The sequence below is a fragment of the Engystomops pustulosus genome, chromosome 11 (genome assembly GCF_040894005.1).
Source record: "Engystomops pustulosus chromosome 11, aEngPut4.maternal, whole genome shotgun sequence".
Lineage (NCBI taxonomy): Eukaryota > Metazoa > Chordata > Amphibia > Anura > Leptodactylidae > Engystomops > Engystomops pustulosus.
Window position 1 is genome coordinate 70,643,085 of NC_092421.1, and position 27,445 is coordinate 70,670,529.

General features: G+C 40.8%; 1 protein-coding gene across 6 annotated transcripts in view; it reads left to right on the forward strand.

The window, feature by feature from the left end:
* LOC140105370 (transient receptor potential cation channel subfamily V member 6-like) overlaps nucleotides 1–27,445 on the forward strand; it is a 200,878-nt gene that overhangs the window by 169,149 nt on the left and 4,284 nt on the right. For 2 of the 6 annotated variants that reach the window (XM_072129284.1, XM_072129283.1), the window contains exons 7-15: nucleotides 345–491; nucleotides 588–800; nucleotides 889–975; nucleotides 1,059–1,135; nucleotides 1,223–1,388; nucleotides 2,682–2,748; nucleotides 3,175–3,443; nucleotides 7,628–7,734; nucleotides 8,369–10,879. In XM_072129284.1, the coding sequence (XP_071985385.1) occupies nucleotides 345–491; nucleotides 588–800; nucleotides 889–975; nucleotides 1,059–1,135; nucleotides 1,223–1,388; nucleotides 2,682–2,748; nucleotides 3,175–3,443; nucleotides 7,628–7,734; nucleotides 8,369–8,663 (1,428 nt within the window). In that variant the 3' untranslated portion in view covers nucleotides 8,664–10,879. Of the gene's footprint in view, nucleotides 1–344; nucleotides 492–587; nucleotides 801–888; nucleotides 976–1,058; nucleotides 1,136–1,222; nucleotides 1,389–2,681; nucleotides 2,749–3,174; nucleotides 3,444–4,393; nucleotides 4,447–7,627; nucleotides 7,735–8,368; nucleotides 10,880–15,280; nucleotides 15,427–18,906; nucleotides 19,005–22,111; nucleotides 22,235–23,034; nucleotides 23,176–23,412; nucleotides 23,512–23,901; nucleotides 24,066–24,147; nucleotides 24,295–25,981; nucleotides 26,195–27,174; nucleotides 27,262–27,445 lie in introns of those variants that run through there. The other 4 variants (XR_011850565.1, XR_011850566.1, XM_072129285.1 and 1 more) reach the window with 4 other exon arrangements.

The following is a 27,445-nucleotide window of genomic DNA, read 5'->3' on the forward strand; positions in this document are numbered from 1 at the left end:
CCATAGCAGGTGCATTCTTGGTCAGAACGTGCACATCCAAGATACGTCCTTCTAGAATTGAATTTATTTTCCACATATTCCATCTAAATCGAAGACCATATCTTTAGGTTGATTATTCCTTTAAATTTATTTACTATTTGTCATTCTCAAAATATTTTCTGCTTGACCATGCACCTGTTCTTATTCTGGAAGGAATCTGCAATGTTTTTCTAATAGATTATGATATAAACTTATAAGATCCTCACCCCCTCTAATGTGATGAAAGTTTTACTTAAAATATGACTAATTTAAAAATGTATATATAGACGTATAAATGTCATAACGTATTCTTTTTGACTCTTCAGATGTTCCAGCATCTATTGAATAAGAGGAAAACGGTTCAGTGGAGTTTTGGCCCAGTGAGTTCTGTCCTATATGATCTTTCAGGTATCGACTCCTGGGGAGAAGATCAGTCGGTGCTAGAACTTGTGGTATCTTCTAGAAAGAGAGCGGTAATTATATGTTTCTTATGTTTTGTTTGTCTGGTCGGTGCTACATGTGACGTGTGCCTTCTCTAACCTTATCGTTCCACCCAACCCTCCTTGTAGGCTCGCCATATCCTGGACCTTACACCTGTGAAGGAACTTGTGAGTCTGAAGTGGCGGAGCTGTGGTCGACCATACTTTTGGTTCTTGGCAGCAGTCTACGTCCTGTATATGATCTGCGTCACCATGTGTTGCATCTACAGACCCTTGAAGGAAATTCCATTCAAGCCGAATGACACTCGAGACACTACCATCTTAATGCAAAGACCTCTTCATGTATGTAATACAAAAGCAAAGGAGTTAGTGAGGATTTTTTTAAGTCTTTTCATTATATTTATGGTTGCTCTCTGCTCTATCCTTATAGGAGGCCTACAAAACTTCTCAGGATGACCTTCGTCTAGTCGGGGAGCTTATTAGTGTTTTAGGGGCTATTGTTATACTTTTGCTCTTGGTAAGAGATTCTCCAAGTTTTCTTTTATGATTTGATATTTTTGTTATTTATCATATTTGTTCATTGTTAATTCTGTGTTTTAGATTCCTGATTTGATTCGAGTTGGAGCTACAAGATATTTTGGGCAGACCGTCCTGGGTGGACCATTTCATATCATCATGTAAGAACAATTTATATGATTTTTTTTTCAATTGTTTTTAATAGATTGGTTTACTTTTTATTCTGCAAATTTGCATGACTTTTGTAGAATCGTTTTTGCCTGCATGGTGATGGCGGTGTTGGTCATGAGGTTGACTAATAGTGATGGAGAAGTGGCTCCTATGTCTCTGGCTTTGGTGTTGGGTTGGTGTTACATCATGTACTTCACACGTGGGTTTCAGATGCTTGGACCATTTACCATCATGATACAAAAAGTAAGTAATAAGACACACAGATTTCAGAATGTCCTGTTCAAATAAAAGGGGCTGTACGTATAGCAATATGATTAATAGGATCTGAAAGGTAGGTAATGGCAACCCCTTGTGGAGATCAGCGAAGCCACTTCTACATGCTATCATTTACTCTAGTACTCTACTACTCACTAATGACGGCTATAACAGTGAGGGTGAGAATTGAACTGTTGGGTTATAGGCAGGGACAGTTTTAGACAAAGTGGGGCCTTGGGCAAAACTAAATGTGGGGCCCCAAATAAAACTATTTTATGAACAGTCAGTCAGTAAGAGGGTCCTTTAGCCCTACACACCAACACTTTGTAGTTTACAAGTAGTAGTAGGGTAAGACAATGGGGCACATTTACTTACCCGGTCCCGTCGCAATCCCGCGGTGCGGACAACGGTGCGACGGGACCGGGTAGGTAAATGGGGTCTGCTGGGATTCACTAAGGTGGTGCGCCCGAGTTCCTGCAGGTGTCGCTGCTGCGCCAAGGTCCGCTGGAGTCCACCTTCTTCTTCCTGGTGCATGTGAGTGCTTGATCTTGTTACACAATTTGTTTTTTAAATTCCGAGTTTTTTCCGAATCCGTTGGGTTGTCCAACGGCCACGCCCCCGATTGTTGCATGCAAGCCGATGCGCCACAATCCGATCGCGTGCACCAAAAACCCGGGGGAAATTCAGGAAATCAGAAATATTCGGGAAACTCGACAAAAGTGCGGCGTTCGGACCCTTAGTAAATGAGCGCCATTGTGTAATATTGGACTGTAGGAGAATTTTACAGGAGAGACAGATGATGATAGAAGATAAATATGAAAGATTTTATAGATGACTTATAGATTTTTTTAGATGAATAAATTTAAAGTAGATAGATGATCGATATGAGAGATTAGAAGATCCATTGATAGATGGATAGAGAATAAATAGGAGATAGGTAAATAGACAGATATATAGATAGTAAAATTTTAGGAGATAGATATAGACAAGAGATGAATGATAAGCATCTTTACCCGGGCATTCAACCAAGTGGTATTTAAGGAGCAATACATGCTCCGCCCACAAAAGTCCACATGCAGGGGTACCTTTAGGACAGGGGGCCCTGGGCAATGGCCGCCCCCTGACGCTGGCCCTGATTATAGGCTTAACTTGATGGATCAAAAACCTCTTTCAACCTATTCTAGTATACAATGATTTCTTAGTATAACGTTTGACTGTGAAGTAAAGATGAACACCCAAAATGTTTTTGATCTCTGATAAGTTACGATCTTCGTTTTTTAGATGATTTTTGGAGACCTGCTACGTTTCTGTTGGCTCATGGCTGTGGTTATCCTTGGCTTTGGTGCAGGTAAGACTCCATGTTATACAGCTTCCTCTCAGATTTAGTTCAGGGTTATTAGGGCACATATGATCTAAAGGTAAATTATTGAAAGGGTTGTCCATTACAAAAGATTTAAAATGACCGGATGTAAAATGTAAAATAATGTAATTATGTAAAAATAAATAATTCATACTCTTTAGGATCCTTTTCAGCAATGACCTGTTAAAGGGAACCTGTCACCAGGGACCTCATTTTCACTAAAGACAGTTTGTAAAAGTCCATGACACCTGCAGTGCAAATCTGCCTTTCTGCCTATTCTAAGCATTTGCATTACAATATAATTGTGTGTTACAACTATACTATTGCATTCTGACAAAATCCTGGGGTAGTCACAGGGGTTGGGCTTTGGTTGGGAAACATTAAAAATCATAATTGTAATCCTTTTCTCCACAGCTTTCTTTGTGATCTTCCAAACCCAGGATCCAGAAGAACTTGGGCAATTTATGACTTACCCCATGTCTTTGTTCAGCACATTTGAACTGTTCCTCACAATAATCGATGGTCCGGCAAATTATGCGGTAGACCTGCCATTCATGTTCAGCGTTGTGTACTCTGCATTTGCTGTTGTCGCTGCTCTTCTTATGTTGAATCTGCTCATTGCCATGATGGGAGACACACACTGGCGTGTAGCTCATGAGGGAGACGAGTTATGGAGAGCTCAGGTAGGTTTATCTACCTCAATGGTATGTTGATGGATAAAATCTGCTCTTTCCACATTGGTGGAATGGAAAGTACAATGTTTAAGTGGGCTTCAGTGGGACTGGCCTGGAGGCCCACCCTCCGTCAACCCCCTGGGAACATACTTTAGAGGCCAACAAGTTGGGTTGTCTTCTACTGGACTTCTGGCATTCAGTATTTGGATAGTGCCCAGGGTTCAATTGAGTATCCTCTGTTGAAGTAGTCGAAAACTGCATACCTAATGTTTTTTTCTATGCTCTCCTACAAATGTTGAGCTTTTGGAGGCATTGATGGATATATGGCTCCGTATTTGATTGGCCTGTCACACAGCACCTATAAAAGTCACCGGCTTTTACAGCACTCTAGATGTATGAAATGCCTTTTTCAGAATTCACTTTTTTTCTATAAAAACAAATAAAAACTTCTGATATGGAAATTACCTGATGTACTTTATCCTAAGAGGGTGGAAAGTGTTTTTTAAGGGTTTTTTTTAGGCTTCTATAGCATCATGGTTCTGATGTCGTTTTCAAGACTAGGATCTCAACTTTCCAAAAGCAGGGTTACGGTTCTGTAAGATATAAAACCAGAGATACACACAACCTTAATGCATTTTCAAAGATAAAATTCTCGTTGTGACCCGACTTTCATGCCCTACCTGAGAGGAATGTTATGAAGTGAGGCACCTTAGTGTGAAATAGAAAAAAGAGCGATCTCCAGCACTTCCAATAATAAAAAATATAAAACTTTACTATGAAACAGGTTATGTACATCCACAAAAAAAGAGTCTCCTAGAGAAATGTCTCGAAACGCGTAGATCTGTCTTTTTCTATCTGTAGATGTACATTATAGTATTTACCATGTCACAATAAAGTCAAGTTTTATATTTTTTATTATTTTTTTTTCTATTATTCGTTGCTGCCGACTTGGAACGTAGGACTCTTTCTCCGTGCACGTCAGAATGGAATCGAAAAAATAAAGATTGGAATTGTGAGCTGAATATTTTATTGCATTTTTTTTTTGTAAGAGGGGCCTTGTCACCCTCCAGGGTCTTGGTGCCTTGAAACCCCTATGGTTATTATATATTTCACAGGCAGAAGCTGTAATCATTGGACACATATCACAATTAGAGGGAATTCTAATTACAGACTATTTTTGCACAGTTGGCTATTACGCTTAATAGAAACCTGTAATTATACGTTATGACTTATGCCGTGCATTGTGGAATATGTAAAATGTATTATGTCCGAGGAATTACTATGATAACTGGTCTACTGGCCTCCGATAAGGTTCATGAGAAGTGATCAGCGAACCTGGACTTCAGCCAGAAGTTCGGTGTTGGATCTCGCCCCACGCTAGTAACACTTTATATGCTGCTGCCATAAACTCTGTGATAATCATTCCCCGATGACGTGCTTTGCCGGTGGCATTTGATGAGTAACACTCACATTCAGTTCCAGCACCGATTGCAGGTGTTACCTATGGGGCTGAGCATTTAGGTTTGGTACCTGAACCAAACTTTCAAGTTTGGCTGAAAGCAAACCTAAACAACTTTGTTAATCCATTAGGTTCCCTGGGACTCCAAATTGGTCCAAGTTTTATATATAAATTTAGGCTCCTCCTATAGTACCAACATCTGTAAACTGATTTTAAGTGGAAGATTTCCTATGGTGTTTGCATCTCAAACTTGCCAAAAATGTACCTAATTATGAAGAGCTTGAACTATAAATTGTCCAAGTAGAGATGAGTGGTCCTGAACTTTAGGTTAGATGTATGTTCGGCAGCTCAGCCCTCGGACATGTTACCAAACCTTAAGTTTGGGTCTGCTCATTCGATTATTATACAGTGGGTATGGAAAGTATTCAGACCCCTTTAAATTTTTCACTCCTTTGTTTGATTTATGGTGATAAGTATTCAGCCTCTTTGTGCAGTAACGAGTAGAAGCCGCTTTGGAGCTGGTGCGGCCATAAATTTCTCACCCCTGGATTTGGTTATCCTCTGCCTCCTCCTTGCAGATCCTCTCCTGGTCCCTCAGGTTGGATGGTGAACGTTGGTGGAGGCCATTTTCAGGTCTCTCCAGAGATGCTCCATTGGGTTTAGGTCCGGGCTCTGGCTGGGCCGGTCAGGAATGGTCACAGAGATGTTCTGAAGTCTCTGCTGTGTCAGTTTAGTTGTGTGCTTAGGGTCATTGTCTTGTTGGAATGTTTGACCCAGTCTGAGGTCCAGAGCATCTGGAAGAGGTTCTAATCCAGGATATCTCTGTACTTGGCCACATCTTTCAATTGCAACCAGTGGTCCAGTCCCCACCACCATGTGTCACTGCTGGGATTGTATTTGGCAGGAGATGAGCAGTACCTGGTTTTCTCCACCACTTAGAATTAACACCAAAAATTTCATGCAAACTGTATGCAGCTACTATATGTCTTGCACTGAGGAGAGGCTCCCGACTACATACTGCATCTCTGGAGCTCAGCCACAGTGATCTTTGGGTTCTTCTTTACCTCACTTACCAAGACTATTTTCCCACAATAACTTAGTTTAGCTAGATGGCCAATTTGGTTGTCCCAAACTTCTTCCATTTAAGGATTATGGAGGTCACTGTGCTCTTAGGAACTTTGATTGCTGCAGAAATTCTTTTGTAACTTTGGCCAGATCCGTGCTTTACGACAATCCTGTCTCTGAGCTCCTAGGGCAGTTCCTTAGACCTCATTATTCGCATATGCTCTGAGATGCACTGTGAGCTGTGAGCTGTAATTAAACACAGCTGGACTCCAATGAAGTCATCTCAAGGAGGAAGAAATGGACAGCGTTTGAGTTAAATGAATGTCACAGCAGAGGCAAAAGCATACTTATAACTATATTTCTTTATATTTCAGTATTTCACGTACATGCACGGCACAGCTGTGCAGAGGCTATATGAGGATGGCTCAGACGCTGTGCCCTCTTCATACAGAGGTTCGGTTTGCTGCATATTGCAGCAAACACCCACCGCTTAAACCTGTGGTCAGTGCTAGCACTAATCACAGGTATTAACCCTTCCATCACTGCTGGCAAAGATGGCGGTGGGTGGATGTCACCATTTTTGTTGCGATCATCACTCCCCCGAATGTCATAGGTTTAAAAAATAATAAAAAAATTTAAACTAAATAAAAATTCAAATCACCCTCCCCCCCCCCCCTTTCCCAAGAGCTGATATAAAATATAATAAACAGTAAAAATCACAAACTCGTTAGGTATCGCTGCATCTTAAAATTCCCGATCTATCAAAATATAAAAATGGTTATTGGCAGCGACAATGCCCTTAACGTAAAATAGCGCCTAAATATCCCAAACGCGACTTTTGCACTGTTTTACATCACATAAAAGATGAAATAAAAAAGTGATCAAAAGGTCATACAGTCCTCAAAATTGTAGCAATGAAAACATCAGCTCATTTTGGAAAAAATGACACCTCACAATACTCCGTACATATAAGTATGAAAAAGTTATTAGCTTTTAGTGTTTAATTTTTGAAAATGTATTAAAATACAATAAAACCTATATACATTTGGTATCACCGTGATCGTAGCTAGACAAAGAATAAAGCAGAGGTGTTATTTGGAGCTCACAGTGAAACTCATAAAAACTGAGCCCACAAGAAAGTGATGCAAATGTGGGGTTTTTTGCCAGTTTCACCACATTTGGAATTTTTTTCCAGCTTCCCAATACACGGCATGGAATAATAATATTAAAGTTATTGAGTAAAATTTGTTACGCAGAAAATAAGCCCTTATACATCAATGTACATGGGAAAAATTAAAAAAGATTTTTGAAGGTGGAGAGTGAAAAATGAGCCAAAAATCCTTCCCCATAAGGGGTTAATAAATTGGCAAAAATACCTACGTGTTTTTTTTTTTGTTTTTTTTTTTTGTCAAGATGGGGGGTGTACCTTAATGAGCAAAAAATACAAACTTGCCAATTGGCTGCAATGAAACAAAAGAGTGAAAAATTTAAAGAGATCTAAATACTTTCCGTACCCTTTGTAAGCTTCGACTAGAAAGTCTAAAAATGGAAACCTTTCTTTCCAACGAGCATTGAATTAAACATACAGCATTCTATGCCTTGTACATGAGGCTTCAGTGAAAAAAAAAAAAAAAGTTTAATACTTTTGTATTTGTTTTTATGTTTACAGGTTGTAGCCACAACTGTAATGCTCGAAAGAAAGATGCCCAAGGCCCTTTGGCCTCGGCTCGGTATTAGCGGCAAAGAGTTTGGTTTAGGAGACTCTTGGTATCTCAGGTAAGTGAAACTTAAATAAGTTACTGTGTAATGTTTTCCATTTTCTCTTGGTTTTAAGATTTGGCATAAACCACGTTTTTCAGGTAGTATCCCCAAGTAGTGATGTCAGATAATGGAGACATGAAGGGGCGTAACTTGAGGGTGTGGTCGCAAGCGGGCCCAAGAGGCTTAGGGGGCCCATAAGGTGTCACATTCCCATATAAGAAGGCTAGTACTATAAACCATCCATATATAGTCGGGGGCCTGGCACAGACTTTGCACTGGGGCCCATCAGCTTCTAGTTACGCCACTGGAGGCAGGTGTGGGGTTTTGGCCCCAAGGTCCAGGGGCAAACCACATCTTTATTTTTGTAGACTTTGTTGATGGAAAGAGGTGCTTAATCCCTAATGTTCATATTTATCTTTTCTTAATTTGTGGAGCTTTCCTGCATAACCTGCCAAGTAGGAAGAATACACATGGAGCTTGATGAACCCCATTCATTGCAATGTGATCTGCTAGGTTCAACTGAGTCATCCCGAGAAGCCTAATCTCTAAAATTTTGGTTCCATTTTATAACTTCCCGTTTACACCAAAAGACAACTTTGATACTTCACTTAAATTATCCTCTATAATCATTCTCTTCTGATTTTTGTAGAGTCGAAGAGCGCAAGGATTTAGATAAGCGTAAAATAAAGCGCTTATTAGACGCCTTTCAAAAAACCGAGGATGACAATGAATCCATCGAAAAGGAATCTCTGGTAATGGATTTCCATGAAGATGAGCTGATAACCAAGAGAGTGTCTATATGTGAAACTCCTGCTGTGCTCCGAAAACTTTCTACAAGAAGAACAAGCAGTGGATGGAATATTCTTAAAAGGGTTTCTATAGACCATCTACAGGGCAAGGTCAACTATGCTCTTGATATTGATGAGGAGGTGTACGATGTGTGAGTCGGTGGACACTTCTTCTGAGGAGACTCTTTATAATCTGTTTTATCTAAGATAAATCCACCTGGGTTATCCAAGGAATCCGCTGATCAGCTTTACGAGAAAAAATTATTTTGAAAATGTGTAAACTGAGCAGAAGTGTAAGATTGTCCACGTCTTCTGAAGACCAAATATCTCCTCCGATCAAGACTCATGATTCATCATTGAATAACCCTGGCCACTTCGAAGAGATGATTTTATATGGATTTATGTTGGATTCTCTGTTCCTTTTTGCAGACATCTAGCTTCAGTAGAGCATCTGATCTTAACCCACAAACATATCCAATCTTAATCCAGATGTTGATTCAATCCTTTGTGATATTTGCTGTGTTTAACCGGTTAAAGAAGACTTTCAATGGCCTACACACAGGATTAACTCCTAAAGCCAAGCTAGGAACACCTTGAATTCTCCATGGCCACAATCTTGCCATTGTGTAAATACTTCCTAGCATCTGTTATCCATGAATGGATCTCGAAGGGAAAGAACTTGGCTACGTATCTTAAGTTGGCAGGCCACCTTGGATATTTAGCACTTTAGAAAGAACATTCTCGATGAAGGAGTCATTACTGTCCCTAACCTACTTCTTGTTTATATAACCTATGCTTCCAAGTGACAATTTTAAGTTTCTCTTAATGGACATCTTCTTATACCTTAAACTTGAGATGTTGACTTCTCAATTGTTACCAATAACTGCCATGTACAGTATACCCTAATTGCGAGGATTAGGTTGGCCACTGCTAGAGATCTTTTATTATTGGTAATCTAGAGTCACCATAGTTTTTAAATGGACACTCCACATACTTGGGTCACTACATCTATTGTCTTAATATAGAACATTTTTATGCACTATAAGCAATATTGTTGGAGGCCCTGTACAGATTTTGGATTGGGGCCCAGCAACTTCAAGTTATTCCTCTAGGTTGGAAGTTCAGTTTCGTAAGGCTGAGAATCATTAGTACTTATGAGTCCGGGGATGCATGAGACGCAATCAATATTATTTTCTTTTAGAAGGAATTTACTGAGGAACCCCTCCAAGACTTATCATGGCGTCATTGACTCCTATGTCATACTCCACCATCTCTCTTGGGACATCAGTGACCTGGTGCACAATATCCTTCCCAAAGATAACTCTCTTGACTTATTAGAGGTTATGGTTTTGGGGATCTTTCACCCTTACCTAATCCTTCTTGTGGTGCTAGTGGCCTTTTTGCAGGATTGGACTTCCAATGGTGGGCAAACTAACCTCATGCCTATATTGCCCATTGACACTGTTATAAAAAGTCTTATAGTTCCCCACAACATATGCGATTTGTGATCACTATGTAGAAATAATTGCTCTTATTTTAGTATATAGTAAGTACGTTGTGTAAGTATTGCCGGTGCAGGTCTGCGGTACACTCGGGCTAGTGTATCTAATCCTCAACACATGTTTATAGTCATGGGTTAGTGACTGAAGGATAATCCCACTAATCCATACATGGTGCTTCTGAGAGCTAATATTTGCAAATGGCTCTTCGTATAGAACAAAACAGTTGTCTTACGTACTTGGCTCATACTTTGTTGGCTTTCTTCCGGACAGGTTGTTCTTGGCAGGGTCTATATCTATACATTCAGAAGAATGCAGGATCCTCTATAGGCTCATACTACTATATCTGTTTTAATCCCAAAACTGGACTGATGGTCATCTAATGTACAGTCCTTGTATCATCCTCAAAGGAAATTTATCATCAGGTCTGGGTTCTTTTTGATATCCTATCAAGGGTTAAGTAGAAGGCAAAGCTGAACCTATTAAATGACTGGGTTTGCTCCCAGTATGAACTTGTTCTGCTTGGTCTTTCTACCAAAAAGGGCTCTTCCCATTTTCTGGAAGATAAGACTGTATAAAAAATACCATGTGGCCTTGTTCTTTATGACTGATTCGTAAGAGACCATTTGAGGTCAAAACCTTTTAAACCAATGGTGGACATTTTGGGTTGTCAGTAATGAGACTCACTTGCCCAATTTAAAAAAATAATAATAATAATAAGATTTTTCATTTACTCAGATCCGGATAGAAATCGTTCTTTATGTTATCATCTTATCCGTTCTCCATGCCAGCCATATGGATTTTTGGCATGCATATACGCAGCAGATTTTGGTTTAGCACTTTAATTCTTGACCGTCGAATGTGTTTTTTTTTGTCCAATAAAATTTTATTTTCTGTAATTTTTTTTATTTTGCCATTAAAACATGAAACTATTTGATCGATTGTGAGATTGGGGTATGTTGTAAGGTCAACTGAAAAGGAAGGATGGGGATTTTATCCTTTGTAGAATACAAGATACTAGGAAAAGATGCCAGAGATTGCATCCACACCTTGGCCCCTGGTTGCCCCACCGCAGAAAAGCCCCTCACCAAAGGTGACTACCACTGCGGAGCAGCCACTGGTGAGGACCACCGCCGAAAATTCCCTCAGCCAATAGTAAGCACCACCGTGCAGCCAGACCTTTGGACATTAGTGAGCAGCCCCACGGCAAATGGTGAACACCACTGCAGAAAATTCTCTCGGCCAATAGTGAGCACCACCATGGAGCAGTCCCTCGGTCAATGGTCAGCACCACTGTGGTACAGCTCCTTGTCTATAACCTTGAAAATCACCATATGCCCTTCAAAAACTTTTTCTCCCAATGCTGCTCCCAAAACCAAGGATATTTCCAAACAATTCAAGTTGCTATTTGCTCCCATGTTTCATGGTCCGCTATTATTAGAAAATTTGGGAGCTAAATGATTATGGTGTGTGGATAATGTAGGTTGGTTATGTTTTAATCTACTATTTATAACCAGTAACTGCAAGCACATCCCAAAATAATGAGTCCTCCAAGAGGAGATTTTGCCATTGAGGCCTGGAGTGGTAATGTTACTTCTCCTCATGTTTGCATGTCCTAGGATTCCCTGTCATCCACTTTTATCTGTAGAGTTCTCCACCCAGGACCAGAAGAACCAGTACGATATGTATCTTGCTGATCTCTCTGATATAGTAGTTTACATATGAGCATAAAGCCATTATCATTGCTGCTCACGTACATCTGCCACGAGTCCTGGTAATTAACCTTCTGTTGGCTCCTTCATTCTACACAACTATTCATCAGATTTACGTCATCAACCATATTTTACAGTTGCGGTAATGAGAGTTAATTGGAAAGATACAGAATCTTAACAATTTATTTTGGTAAAATTGCCACTCGATTGATCACAAAATGGGGGTCTCCTGTACCCCTGACTATATGGTGCAACTGGTCACACATGGGCAGCTGATACATTTACTTTACTGAACCTGGCAAAGGACCTGTGCCAGGAGCACTTTGAATTTATTTGGAGGTACAAGCGTCCCCTAGTATTGTGATTAGGAGTATCTGCAGTCAGAATCCCACTGATCATTTGCCCTCTACTGGCTCAGGAAGAATGTCAGAGACTGTAATGTCCCAATTTAGCCTACATGACTTCTGAACTCTTGGAGTAGCTGACCTTAGATGAAACTGCATGGCTGGAGAACCTGCTGACCAGTGAGAAGCACCATGGCACTCCATTTCCACCACGATAGCTCCATCGCCAGGGGTAGGCCCCAGCATGTTACTCTTCAATTTAGCCTAACTGCACCACAAAGTCATCTTCCTTAGACAAGTCCATCCATTTTGCCCAAGTAGGGAGCCAGGTAGGCTATACCTGGTCTGTCTGAACAACCCTGCCCCCAACCCTTGAGTATGCTACCTTTTTTTTTCTTTTTCAACTAAACATTATATAAATCCTCCCAAATTAATGGTCTAGCACAGTGATGGCGAACCTTTAAAAGACTGAGTGCCCAAGCTCAAACCAAAATCCACTTATTTACCATGAAGTGCCAACATGGCATTTTAAGCAGTAACTTCCACATCTTTTAGCTCCTGAGGCCACCAATACAGTTGAAAGAAGGAGGGCACATTCAGACTCTCATTGTAGCTTCTCTCCAGGGTCTCTATGTAGAGGAAAAATTAAGGGTCCAGCAGGACGACCTCAAAAAGATACTGCACCCCTGTTCACACCTTCTCACTTATCTCACAGTACCAAACATCCAATGAATTTTCACTTTAAAATAGCGCTGACAGCAGCATCTCTTAAGTTGCATGGGACTGCAGGAAGATTTGGTGGATTTGTTCCTGTCTGGTAAACTTTGTCCTGGGGTGATAACCTGAGTGCCCACAGAAATGGCTCTGAGTGCCACCTCTGGCACCCGTGCCATAGGTTCGCCACCACTGGTCTAGCAGGTAGACCAAGATGGCAGTCATGGAGGCCAATGGTAGACACTCATCTGCCCGTGTAAATCATTTCCATGAAAGATGGGGATTAAAACCCCATGGGTGGCATGGTTATTATTGACCACAACATTTAAAGGGTCACCTACAACAAAGAAATGCTGATGTAGAATATACAATGAATTTAAAGTTCACTTTCACTTAAAGAAGTTTTACCTTCTTGGGTATTCATGATTTACCCCCAAGATGTGTCATAAATACATAACGGATACAGATTCCACCTCTGAGTCCTACAATTCCCTGCAGCAGAGCAAAAAGGAGAGTTTTCTGTGCGTGTGCAGCCCCTTTCCATTCAAAACTTTGGGAGACTCATGAAACCTGGATGTAGTAAGATCACTGACTGATCTCTCCTCTCTGGATGTCAGTGTGAAAGCATCACCATCTAGTGGCCATTGATCTATATGCAAACAAAAGCTTCAAAATAACATTGAATAAATATCTTCTCATGTGCAACATTTTGAGACCAGCTGTTTCCCAGTGAGAATTTCTTTTTAAGACACTGAATATTTGTTTTTATCCCTCAGATCCCTCTAGATTTCTTTTGCATGGTTACTCAATGATCATAGGGGATTTGGCTACAATGAACCCCACACATCACTGATTATGATTTCTAGATTTGCAATAGCTGGGTTTTTAAACTAAACAAAAACATTGAACTGCAACGAATAATATCCTCCAATGTGACCAACTTATACTGCTTGCTTCCTCTAGCCCCCCATAATTATACTGCTCTCCCTTCCTCTTGCTGCCTTACATATGCTGTTCTCACTTTCTCTAGCCCCTCATACTTATTCTGGATTCCCTTCCTCTGCCCCCCTTACTTATACTGCTCTCCCCTCCTGTAGCCCCACCCAGTACTTATACTGTTCTCTCTTTCTTCAGCCCCCCTTGCATATACTGCTCTCCCTCCATTAAGACCTAATGCTTATACTGTTCTCCCATCTTTAAGCCCCCCCCCCCCTTACTTATACTGCTATGGCTTCATTTAGCCCCCCCTTGCTTAAACTGCTCTCCCTTCATCTAGACCCCCTTACTGATACTGCTCTCCCTTCATCTAGCCCCCCTTACTGATAATGCTCTCCCTTCATCTAGCCCCCCCTTACTGATACTGCTCTCCCTTCATCTAGCCCCCCTTACTGATACTGCTCTCCTTCCATCTAGCCCCTCTTACCTTTACTGCTCTCCCTTCCTCTAGCTCCCACTTATTCATACTGCTCTCCTTCCCCTAGCTGGCCCCTGTACTTGTACTGTTCTCGCTTTTCTCCAACCCCCCCTAATTATACTGACAGTTGGAGTAGTACAGAAGGGCCCTTGTGAGCTGCTGCAGCTTATGCACCTCAAGTGGAGGGGCCCAATGGGCGCTATTGGTGAGCTTGTGCCGTGGCAGAGCAGTAGTCATGTTTGACAATGAGCTGACTCTAAGAACCGGCTAATCTATGTGAATGAAGTGAGCCTATGGCTATGCTTGTGAAGGGGCCCCATTGAGAATTTTGTTCCAGAGCTCAGAGGACTCTAGTTACGCCACTGAGCTCCAGTCTGACTTATAATGCCCACCCTGATGTTATGTCCCCATTCTCTCTTTAAAATAAAATAATTCAGATACTCGCCTTTCTTGGTTCCCCAAGGTAGGTGTCAAGTCTTCTCTACCACTGTGGGTGATTCTGAAGCAGCAGAATGATGGCTTCTAATCCCCACCAAATAATGGATCAGAACCACCCACCAGGACAGTGGGACAAACCTCAAAATCCATTACTATTTCATTAAATCTGGGATGTTTGGGATTTAGACAAGATTTCTCGCATTCACTGACAGAAAGCAGAGATCTGAAACATTTGAAGAATTCATGTCCACAGTAAAAATTGTAAAAAACTCTGTATGTTTAGCTGTCATTTAGCCCTCTTGAAAGACGTTTTGTCCCACTAAATAGAAACTATACGGTAAGTCTAAAATAAATTCAATTTTAGAGGGGTTTTTCATTTAAAGGGGATGTTCCCTGTAACACTGTCATCATACTCCACGTTTGTTGTCTAACAGTCAGTGAGACACTTGTACACAACGTCCGCTCACGTTTCAGTGCACAATCCAGGGCAGAACAGGTTAACTCAGAAGTGGAACAGGTCTGGTGAGGACGGGGGTTGTAATGAAGCAGTGTCTTAGAAAGAGACATTTAGGAGAGGGCACCTGATGACTCCAGGGACAGGAGACCTGGTGGAACTATGATCAGTGACTAACGCAGTTGGGTTTTCTTAAAGGGGCAGTAGTGATGAAGTGACCCTCTCGACCAGGGGACCAATGACCGTGAGAGGAACATGTTCTATCCACTAAGAGAAAGGATAAGCACTTGGACTACGAGCCAGCAGACAGCCGAGGAGGAGACGGAACTGATCCAGAGGAAACGGTAGATGTCGTGTGTTGTGGGGATGTTTCTGTTTGGGCTCTTCTTTATCACTATAGGGTTTTATGTTTTTAGTTACTGCAGCTGATCCTACACAAGTATTAAGCTATATCCTACATATAGGTCAGACTCTCTACCTACCTGTGTAAACAGTGAAGGGTTTCCTATTACCTGGCTGATCAGAGAAGGTCCCACAAGAAGGACCCTTACGGATCATAAATCTATGGCCTTGTTTAGAGGATCTTTAAAAAAAAAAAAACATATATGGATTATATATAGATATATAGATCTATATATGAGGATTGTAGCTTCTACGAGTGCACTGGGGGTCTTTCCTCACACTGCTGTGCTCTCTGAATCTTTGTTACTGCTGTAGACCAACCAGAAATCTGCTGCATTAGTATCTTGGAGTGGAGCAAAAGGTCTATGGAGCAGCTTAGTGCACAGAGCACAGAAGTGCGAGGACAAACCCCTAGTGCACTTGGAGATACTACAGTGCCTGAATATAAATCCATATGTGTCAGTCTTACTGCTACTTACTACATACACAAAGGTCTGATTACACATCTCTCCAGGGACAATACATAACACTGTATGGTTACACCAACTGACAGGTTTCCTATAAAAGGAACCTGTCACCTCCGCTGCAGTTTGCAGATCTGCAAAGAGTATTTTTGCAAAAAGTCTCTACCTACCTGTGTAAACAGTGAAGGGTTTCCTATTACCTGGCTGATCAGAGAAGGTCCCACAAGAAGGACCCTTACGGATCATAAATCTATGGCCTTGTTTAAAGGATCTTTAAAAAAAAAAAACATATATGGATTATATATAGATATATAGATCTATATATGAGGATTGTAGCTTCTATGAGTGCACTGGGGGTTTATCCTCACACTGCTGTGCTCTCTGAATCTCTGTTACTGCTGTAAAGTAGAGGCCGGACCGTAGCTTGTGAAGGGGAGGCCAGCATGACAGGGCCTGTTGGGAGGGGACAGTTGTTAAGGGGCGTATTCTGGGGTGAGCGGGTGTTGTCAGGAGAAGGGTTGTCAGACGTCACATGGGATAACCGTTAATCAGTCTGTGAGGTACAGGAGAAAGTGGCCCACCCGCCTTTGTTTTTTGGTGGGATAGAGGGGAAGATGGGTACAGGAATAAAGTTAATTTATGTCATGGCAGCAGGGGGCAGGGTGAGAGGTCCTTGGAGTTGGTAGAAAAGTTCGGGTGATGGAAAACATAAGGTTTTGATTTCCTTGAAAAAATGTGTCCTGGGGAGTGTTTAAAAGGGGAAGGGGAGTTTGCCATACGGTGAATTGGATATGGTGCCCTCGAACCAAAGGTGGCGGTTGAGGGTAAGTTACAAGGTGGACAGATTGCCATACTCTCTCCTTTAGTAGCTCCAAGGGCCTCCTCCTTTCTAGGGGGTTGTTAATTTAATAATAAATGTTATTTATAAAGGTTAAAAATGTTATTTATGTTTTATGTGGTTTGTAATAAAAATGGCTGCTGTGACCAATGTCATCCAACTCTTGTTGTGCGTGTGGTTAATGGGAAGGTGAGAAGCGGGAGTGTGGGTTGGAAGGCTGGGGCAGTCAAAAACGGGGAGGATTTAGGGAAAGGAGTTATCAGAAAAAAGGGCCCAACTCAACAGTGCCAATGTCATGACCAACCAGAAACCTGCTGTATCAGTAACTTAAGAGTGGAGCAAAAGGTCTGTGCAGCAGCTTAGTGCACAGAGCACAGCAGTGCGAGGATAAACCCCTAGTACATTTGGAGAAACTACAGTCCTTGAATATAAATCCATATGTCACATTCCTGCTGCTTACAACATACACAAAGGTCTGATTACACATCTCTCCAGGGACAATACCTAACAATGGCTGCATAGAGCACAGCAGTGTGATGACCTCAGTGTACATGGGGAATCTACAATCCCGGAATATAAATCTATATTTTACAGTCCTGCTGCTACTAACAACATACATAAAGGTCTGATTACACATCTCTCCAGGGACAATACATAACACTGTATGGTTATACCAACTGACAGGTTTCCTATAAAGGGAACCTGTCACCTCCACTAGCCCCATAAAACCACAAATAGATAGTTTTGATAATGTTGATAGTTTTTTTAATGTTGCAACATTACAGTCCATAGGGAGTAAGATACAAACAACCCTCAAGAAGTAGGTTGCTTGACTGCATGGTTCAGCTCCCCCATCTCCTTGACGAGAGGGAATGAATAAAAGCTGTTTTTTACAGTCCTGCCACAACATTGCGAGACTATGAAAATAAAAACAAATTAAAAGGACCTGCAAACTGTAGGACCACGTACCATTTGTGGTTTTGTGGGGCCAGCAGGGGTGACGAGTTCCCTTTTAAATGGTCTGTAACTTTTCAACAAACTTTGCATTAATAAATCTTCTCTGTTCGTCGTCCTTATCCATCACAGTTCTGCGATGAGCTGTAAGACAACTGGCTGCAGAGGAGTGTGCAGCCGGACAAGACAACATTGTTGAGACCCGCCCCCTTTCTCTAAGCCCCACCCCTCTAGTCTACCACCGGTCATTGATTAAACTGATCATTACGATATTAATGTGTAGGATATCCTTTATACTAAGGGTGCCGTCACACGCTGCGTTCTTGGACTGCATTTGCATTTTTGTATGTTTGCCTTGCGTTGGGCTGGTTTTGATCCATTTCACAGCTGCTTAAACTTTCAGAAATTAATAATAATAATAATAATAATAATCTTTATTTAAATAGCGCCATCAAATTCCGTAGCGCTTTACAAATCATAGGGGACATATACAACTATATTACATTACAAAGAACAAACAGTCATATGGAACAATAGGATTGAGGGCCCTGCTCACAAGAGCTTACAGACTATGAGGATGAGGGGGTGACACAAGAGCTTACAGTCTATGAGGATGAGGGGTTGACACAAGAGCTTACAGTCCATGAGGGTGAGGGGGTGACCCAAGAGCTTACAGTCTATGAGGATGAGGGGGTGACACAAGAGCTTACAGTCTATGAGGATGAGGGGGTGACACAAGAGCTTACAGTCTATGAGGATGAGGGGGGGACACAAGAGCTTACAGTCCATGAGGGTGAGGGGGTGACCCAAGAGCTTACAGTCTATGAGGATGAGGGGGTGGCACAAGAGGTTGTATAATGGTCCAGCCATTCTTTATAAGGGAACAAGGGAAGAAAAACGAATTCAAACCAGCCAAACACATGGTAAACATACCAAAATGCCTGTGTTCAAAAACCATGAAAGAATGGTCCACGAATGCACCGTGTGACAACACCCTAAACCTCAGCTTGTTCCGATTTGACTTCTGCTTATAAGCCAAGCCGACCACAAGCTGAAATGGAATCCAAGCCCATAGCCTATGACGAGTATCTTTGGCTTAGCTACAATGTCCAATGGAATCTAAGGTGTCTGTCTACGATATATCACCAGTCACTGTTTTATCCAAGGATTCAGGACCTTCCTCTACTACGAGCTGCAAAGGAAAATGATATTCACCTCCTGAAGCAACTTCTAGAAGATAAGAATTGTGATCCATTCCAGAGAGGTGAGTGACCCAAAAAATAGAGGCAAGTGATGATCGGAGGAACCATGTGATGCAATATCATTTTATGGGAAAGATAATATTTACTTGTGAAACATAACTTTATGCAATTTCCCATGAACTTATGGGGTCGTCGGTCTATTGCAGGTGGATACATTGGTGCTCATTTGCTAAGGGTCCGAATTGCGCACTTTCATTGGGTTTCCCAAAGTTTTCTGATTTGCCCTGGATTGCCCCGGGATTTTGGCACACGCAATCGGATTTTGGCGCATCGGCGCCGGCTTTCCCGCGACAGAAATGGGGGTGGGGTGGCTGTCGGACAACCCAACAGATTTGGAAAAAATGCGGAATTCAAAAAATTATTTGTGTCGCAAGATCAAACACTTACATGCACCGGGAAGAAGCAGGTGAACTCCGGCAGACTCCAGCGACACCTGGTGGATATCGGGCGCACAGACCTTAGTGAATCCCGGCAGACCCGAATCCTCGTCAGGGAATACGCCGCTGGATCACGACTGGACCGGGTAAGTAAATGAGCCCCATTGTCACAGGTTCTCTGTGGTTGAGAACCTAGTTCTTCAGCCAATGGCTTTAGCAATAGGCTTCAGCAGTCTCCCTGGTTTTCACTCTTTAACCCTCTATACAGGGGTCTTGTACTTTGCTGGACTTGGCTGTATGGAGGTCACTATGCCGCCATTATGGAGGTCATCCAGTGTAGGAGATGGCTGGCCAAGAGACACTGATGTGAAGAGTCAAGAAGAGAGTCACCAAATATCAGAAACATCAGTACAGGTAGAGATCAAGCAAGCTAAAATGGCTTGCCCCATCTTATGGGGCATAAGATGGGGCAAGCCATGGTTGACATGGCAGATCAACAAGTCTGAGACAAGACACTTAAGCAAAGTCGAGGAACAAACCAAGGCCAGTAACATCGGAAACAGTCAACAATCAGGAACACATAAGTAATGTACCATCCTGTGGAAACCTCTTACAACAAGGATCTAAAAAGATCATTGATGGGATTGGAGACTAATTTGTGCAACATTCTTGCTGGGAGAGGCATGTACCCATACACCATTATGGAAAGGAAGAATTGCATACCAGATTAGGTAATTGAACTGACAACTGTGACTACTGGGAGGATGACGACAATGGTAATGGCTAATAACACTCAATGAGACCACTCTACACGTTTATTAGAAGAGAAGGATCCTGAATGAGGAAACCACTCAACTTACTCGGAATAACCTCCTTTTCTGATTCCTTAGACACTGATTGTGTCTACACTGTATATTCAGTATCTCAGCCATGGGGCATTTGGTTTATATGTATATACGGAGGTGCTCAGTGAGATTCCAGATAAGTGCCATCTTCTGTATCTTCTACCAGTTGAAAGTTGGTAGCAGATATCATAGATGACCTTTGTATGACGATGAACTACTCTGGAATTTTACTGGGTTAGCTCATTTCTTTTTTGTCTATGGACCCTAAACTTGCTGAGGTTCAGATACCAGTAGATGTGACTGGATTGGCACCAGGGGATAATTGGAAATAGGACTTAGGTGGACACGTTTGATAATACATAAAGGTTTTATTTAATAAAATTATACACGTTTCGGAGGTGGAACACTTCCTTCCTCAGATCAGATGTTGCATCTGCATGTGAATTGTCCTGTCTTAAATAAACACTTTATGTATCGTTGCACATGTGGACCTTAGACCTATTTCCAGTTATCCCCTGGCACCAATCCAGACACATCCACTGGTACCTGAATCTCTGAAACGTGCACATGGATGTCTGATGCAGGCCACCAGAGATTAATTTAAGGCCTTATCCCAAGAGCAATGAAGGTAATCCTCCACCTAGGGTGCGAGTAAAATCTAAACTTTGAAGCCCACCATAGTGTTCTCATCTCATTTCTATTTTCTGTTTCTCGTTTCTGTCTCGTTATTAGATTTTCGAAACTTCCTGGTCGTTCAAAGCTAATCGTGGTTTCTTACCAATGTTTGGACAAAACTATAGACAGACGTATTTACAGGGGCTATCACATCTTTACGTTCACTTTTGGGGCCCACTCATACTATTTCCATCTTCTAGGGGTGGGTTACTACACACTTGGGTTTGCATAATCATGCTATACTGGTAAGATTCCCTATAGATCCATCCCAAAGATTCCTAGTCTTGTAGAAGGTCTACATTGGGTTTTGACCTCTTCCTAGCCATCTACAACGTGTAATATTACGATGCCCTTAACAAAACAACTCTGTGTCCCTTGGACAATTGTGTTTCCCAAAGCCCAAAACACCACCATATGTGTCCAATACCCCTCATGTTTCAGTCACTCTTTGCCACCCGCCCACTGGTGTAATCCTCAGAAGCACTGGGCCCAAATCTATGTTTTCATTGGAAATGTTGACACCATTGCGCCATGAAGGAATAAGTAGGATAAAGGGCGTAACTTGAGGGGGTGCAGAGGTTATGGTAGCACCCGTGCCCAAGAGGTTTAGGGGGCCCTTATGGTGTCACTTACCCATATGAGAAGACTATTACTATAAACCATACATTATAGTCTGGGGCCTTGCACAGACTTTGCACTGGGGCCCATCAGCTTCTAGTTACGCCATTGAGTAGGAAGTCAATCCTTTGCATCTAGAACATCGGGAAATCCAAGCAGAATTTAAAGCACCGGATGCAAATACAGATTCATCAATTGTGATGCAGTCTGTACTATGTTCAGTTTACCTTTCTGATGTACAAGGTGCGGCAGATGGCTGAATACTGGCACATAGTCTTCATTAATCTGGCACCCCCTGCACTGCTCTGGAGGTGAGCACCAACTTTTTTTTGGTGCACCTTTTACATAGAGCGTTTGACACAATTCTGTTGTGTTGCAGTAATAAATGTGGCGCACGGTCTGTATCGCCTCTTTAGGTGCAGAACTTTGTGGTGTGGTGGAAACAGTGCAGCCGCGACACAAAACTGGCGCAGACACTTTATAAATAGATGTGCAAGAAGTTTGAAGGCTCTTTTCACGGCAAAGTCAGACAGAAAACTAGTGCAAAAGTTTTAATAATTGTTGGTCATTATTTCCCTACTGATCTATCCACAGGAGCAGTTGGAGAGACGGCGTTGCATGTGGCAGTTCAGCATGAAAACCTTGAAGCGGCAGAGATTCTCCTGGATGAGGCTCCTCAGCTCATTAACCAGCCAATGACCTCCGACCTCTATCAGGGTAATTGTTTAAAGACCTAGTGCCACAGTTTTGTTGTAGCATTTATATTCTTGTATATAGGGGGCAGTATTATAGTAGTTATATTCTTGTATATAGGGGGCAGTATTATAGTAGTTATATTCTTGTACATAGGGGACAGTATTATAGTGGTTATATTCTTGTACATAGGGGGCAGTATTATAGTAGTTATATTCCTGTACATAGGGGCAGTATTACAGTAGTTATATTCTTGTACATAGGGGGCAGTATTATAGTAGTTATATTCTTGTACATAGGGGGCAGTATTATAGTAGTTATATTCTTGTACATAGGGGCAGTATTATAGTAGTTATATTCTTGTACATAGGGGGCAGTATTATAGTAGTTATATTCTTGTACATAGGGGGCAGTATTATAGTAGTTATATTCTTGTACATAGGGGGCAGTATTATAGTAGTTATATTCTTGTACATAGGGGGCAGTATTATAGTAGTTATATTCTTGTACATAGGGGGCAGTATTATAGTAGTTATATGCTTTTACATAGGGAGCAGTATTATAGTAGTTATATTCTTGTACATAGGGGACAGTATTATAGTAGTTATATTCCTGTACATAGGGGGCAGTATTATAGTAGTTATATTCTTATACATAGGGGGCAGTATTATAGTAGTTATATTCATGTACATAGGGGGCAGTATTATAGTAGTTATATTCTTTTACATAGATGGCAGTATTGATGTTGAATAGAACTACCAGATAATAAATTATATCATAAATCTCAGTACATTAATCTCCTGATATGTGCGTCTTATTTCCAGGTCAGACGGCGTTACATATAGCCACTGTCAATCAGAACATAAACCTGGTGGTTGCACTGATACGTAGAGGAGCTGCCGTCTCTTCACCTCGAGCTACAGGGAAATTCTTTGCACTTAACCCTAGGAGCCTCTTTTACTTTGGTGAGATGAGAGGAGCGTTACATGTTTGTAACTGAGTAGATACAAGGCAGTGTTTCTTGTTTGGCTTCATTTTTACTTTGATGGAGTAAACACACCGAAATTTGTGCCAAACTTTGGATGCTCTCTGGAGCAAACGACGGGTATGGGATCCATCTGTGGCACCATTAAGGATCTCATACCAAATGGGCAACCCCCTTTGAAATACTTGGATTTACCAATGGCCCCAATATCTTCTAGGTGAACACATACTGACGTTTGCTGCATGCGTAGGGGACATTGAGATTGTGAAGATACTTCTAGATCATGGAGCCAATCTCCATGCCAAGGACTCTTGGGGTGAGTAAATTTTGGAACGTTTTTGGAACTTTGATTCAAAACAAACATCATTGTTGCATTGTTGATCACGTAGATCTGATCTGGAAACCCCTTCTTATCAAGGAACGTGTGATTCCACCTAGTGCGTAGTCTAAAATTACAGGGCTTGGCTATCTCTGGTATTCTCATAAATACTGAATGGAGCCACAAAGCTCCTACAGCCAGTTACCTTACAGGGCTCAATGATTATGGTTTGGATTTCTGTCATATGAAATCTGGGGATAGAACTCAAAACATTGACTGATGGAGATAACGTTCTACAAAACATAATAGACAAAACATCATAGTAGAAGACATCTCTGTATTCCTACTGGCGATACTTTGTTGATCCAACGACCCCTTTAATTGCAGGTAACACCATCCTACACATCCTTGTTCTTCAACCAAGCAAAAGTCTTCTGTGTCAGATGCTTGACTTCCTCTTATCAAAGGATGGCGGAAAGACTCTGATTGACATTCCGAATGCACGAGGACTGACGCCCCTGAAGATGGCCGCCTCAGAGGGAAATGTGACTGTGAGTTTAGAGAGTATTCTTAAGTTTCGTGGTGCATGATGGTAAAATGAATCTGATTCTCCATTATGTCAACTTGTGACAGATGTTTCAGCATTTAATCCAGAAAAAAAGAAAAATCCAGTGGACATACGGCCCTGCTGCCACAATGATGTATGACATATCAGAATGTGATTCTATGGAAGATCACAAGTCAGTGCTAGAGCTCATTGCTACATCCAGCAAAAGCCAGGTAGGAAATAGTAAAGAACACTGCCTCATATGTACAAATTCCATAATTTTGTCCTTTATTTACAAGAATATAACTACTGTAATACTGCCCCCTATGTACAAGAATATAACTACTATAATACTGCCCCCTATGTACAAGAATATAACTACTATAATACTGCACCTATGTACAAGAATATAACTACTATAATACTGCCCCTTATGTACAAGAATAAAACTACTATAATACTGCCCCCTATGTGCAAGAATTTAACTACTATAATACTGCCCCCTATGTACAAGAATATAACTACTATAATACTGCCCCCTATGTACAAGAATAAAACTACTATAATACTGCCCCCTATGTGCAAGAATTTAACTACTATAATACTGCCCCCTATGTACAAGAATATAACTACTATAATACTGTCCCCTATGTACAAGAATATAACTACTATAATACTGCCTCCTATGTACAAGTATATAACTACTATAATACTGCCCGCTATGTACAAGACTATCACTACTATAATACTGCCCCCTATGCACAAGAATATAACTACTATAATACTGCCCCCTATGTACAAGAATATAACTACTATAATAGTGCCCCCTATGTACAAGAATATGACTACTATAATACTGCCTCCTATGTACAGGAATATAACTACTATAATACTGCCCCCTATGTACAAGTATATAACTACTATAATACTGCCCGCTATGTGCAAGACTATCACTACTATAATACTGCCCCCTATGCATAAGAATATAACTACTATAATACTGTCCCCTATGTACAGGAATATAACTACTATAATACTGCCCCCTATTTACAGGAATATAACTACTATAATACTGCCCCCTATGTACAAGAATATAACTACTATAATACTGCCCCTTATGTACAGGGATATAACTACTATAATAGTGCCCCCTATGTACAAGAATATAACTACTATAATACTGCCCCCTATGTACAGGGATATAACTACTATAATACTGCCTCCTATGTACAAGAATATAACTAATATAATACTGCCCCCTATGTACAAGAATATAACTACTATAATACTGCCCCCTATGTACAGGAATATAACTACTATAATACTGCCCCCTATTTACAGGAATATAACTACTATAATACTGCCCCCTATGTACAAGAATATAACTACTATAATACTGCCCCCTATGTACAGGAATATAACTACTATAATACTGCCCCCTATTTACAGGAATATAACTACTATAATACTGCCCCCTATGTACAGGGATATAACTACTATAATACTGCCCCCTATGTACAGGAATATAACTACTATAATACTGCCTCCTATGTACAAGAATATAACTACTATAATACTGCCCCCTATGTACAAGAATATAACTACTATAATACTGCCCCCTATGTACAAGAATATAACTACTATAATACTGCCCGCTGTGTACAGGAATATAACTACTATAATACTGCCCCCTATGTACAAGAATATAACTACTATAATACTGCCCCCTATGTACAGGAATATAACTACTATAATACTGCCCCCTATGTACAAGAATATAACTACTATAATACTGCCCCCTATGTACAAGAATATAACTACTATAATACTGCCCCCTATGTACGAGAATATAACTACTATAATACTGCCCCCTGTGTACAAAAATATACCAACCAGAATAACCTCACTTTTATGTTATAGGCACATAAAATACTGAATGTTCCTCCGGTGAAGGAGCTGCTACAGAAGAAATGGCAGAATGTCGGACGCCCTTATACCTGGTTCTTGACCGCTGTCTATATCTTATATATGATCTGTGTCTCCCTATGTTGTGCACACCGCCCTTTGAAGCCACGAGAGGATAACGTCACAAACCAAAGAGACATCACCATCTATGTCCAGAAAACGCTGAAGGTGGTATATTCATCATTAACAAGTAAAATTTAAAAGGTCAAGTTACCCAAAACCACTATTTTCTGTATGTTTCCCATGGTCCAGTAGATAGGCAACACCTTTCTCCGTGACAGTAAGACAATGGCCCAATAGTTGACCCTGGTCCTGGTCCACTTATCGCAACACTTTTCCTTAGGTCAGCAAACGAATAACCCAAGTAACGGTAAAGAAGAAAATTTCAAAATAAAATTCTGGAACTTTCTAAACTTTAAAAAAAAGGAAATTAAAAGAAATTGAGATAAGTTTAAAAAAAAAAAAAAAACAACAAACCAACTAATTTCTCAAATATAGAAAAACCACAAAAAGTTCCACTTTTTTTTATAAACCAAGTAATTTATAAAAATTCTAAAGTTTCAAATGTAATTAGTTTTAACCCAAAATGTTCTAACATTAAGCAGAACAAATTGAAAAGATTAAAAATATTTTTTTCAACACAAATATTTTATTTTTTCAATTAAAAAAAATAAAATATGTTTTTGTAACTCAAGTACTTTCTAGCATTAAATTGAAATCAAATAAAAAAGTTCACAAATATCCCAAAATTTAGAAAGTCTAATTAGCATATTATTTACCAAATGTGATAACGCTGTTTACTTTGTTACGATGATGCCGGTTGATATCAGTGGAGGGACTTCTATTGAAGGATGAACAGAGTTGCTGATGATATAAGGTCTTTTTTAAGTAGTTACTGAGCCAAAAATGATACCACAGAGATCCATTCTGGCAAGTTCTCCTTTGTTGGTCTTACTTGGCCTATCTTTATTTTGTTAACTCTTTGGGTATAGTGCTACACTCTTAACTTTAACCCTCTCGGAGCTAAAACAACGGTCCAGGACTGATCCAGAAGTCCCAATGTTAAAATATAAAGAGATAGAAATAAAAATATATAGATTTCTTATCTCTTTATATCTTTATTTTGTGTTTTTATTCTTCACCCACAGGAAGCCTATTTATCAGGTGATGATCGTCTAAGACTTGTTGGGGAGATCATTTCAGTTGTTGGAGCATTCATACTTCTGCTGAGTGAGGTGAGGTGAGATGAGTAGGGCTTTGGCAGAGTAGATATTCCTAGGGTTAGACATACCCTTTATAAAGATGTCCCAAACAATGTTTAAACACCAAATTGAGTTGTGTGCTGTGTTCTCATTTGGAAGAGATCAAAAATGATGCGCCATGTGGAATTTCAGAGACTTGATCCTTATTTTACCTAAC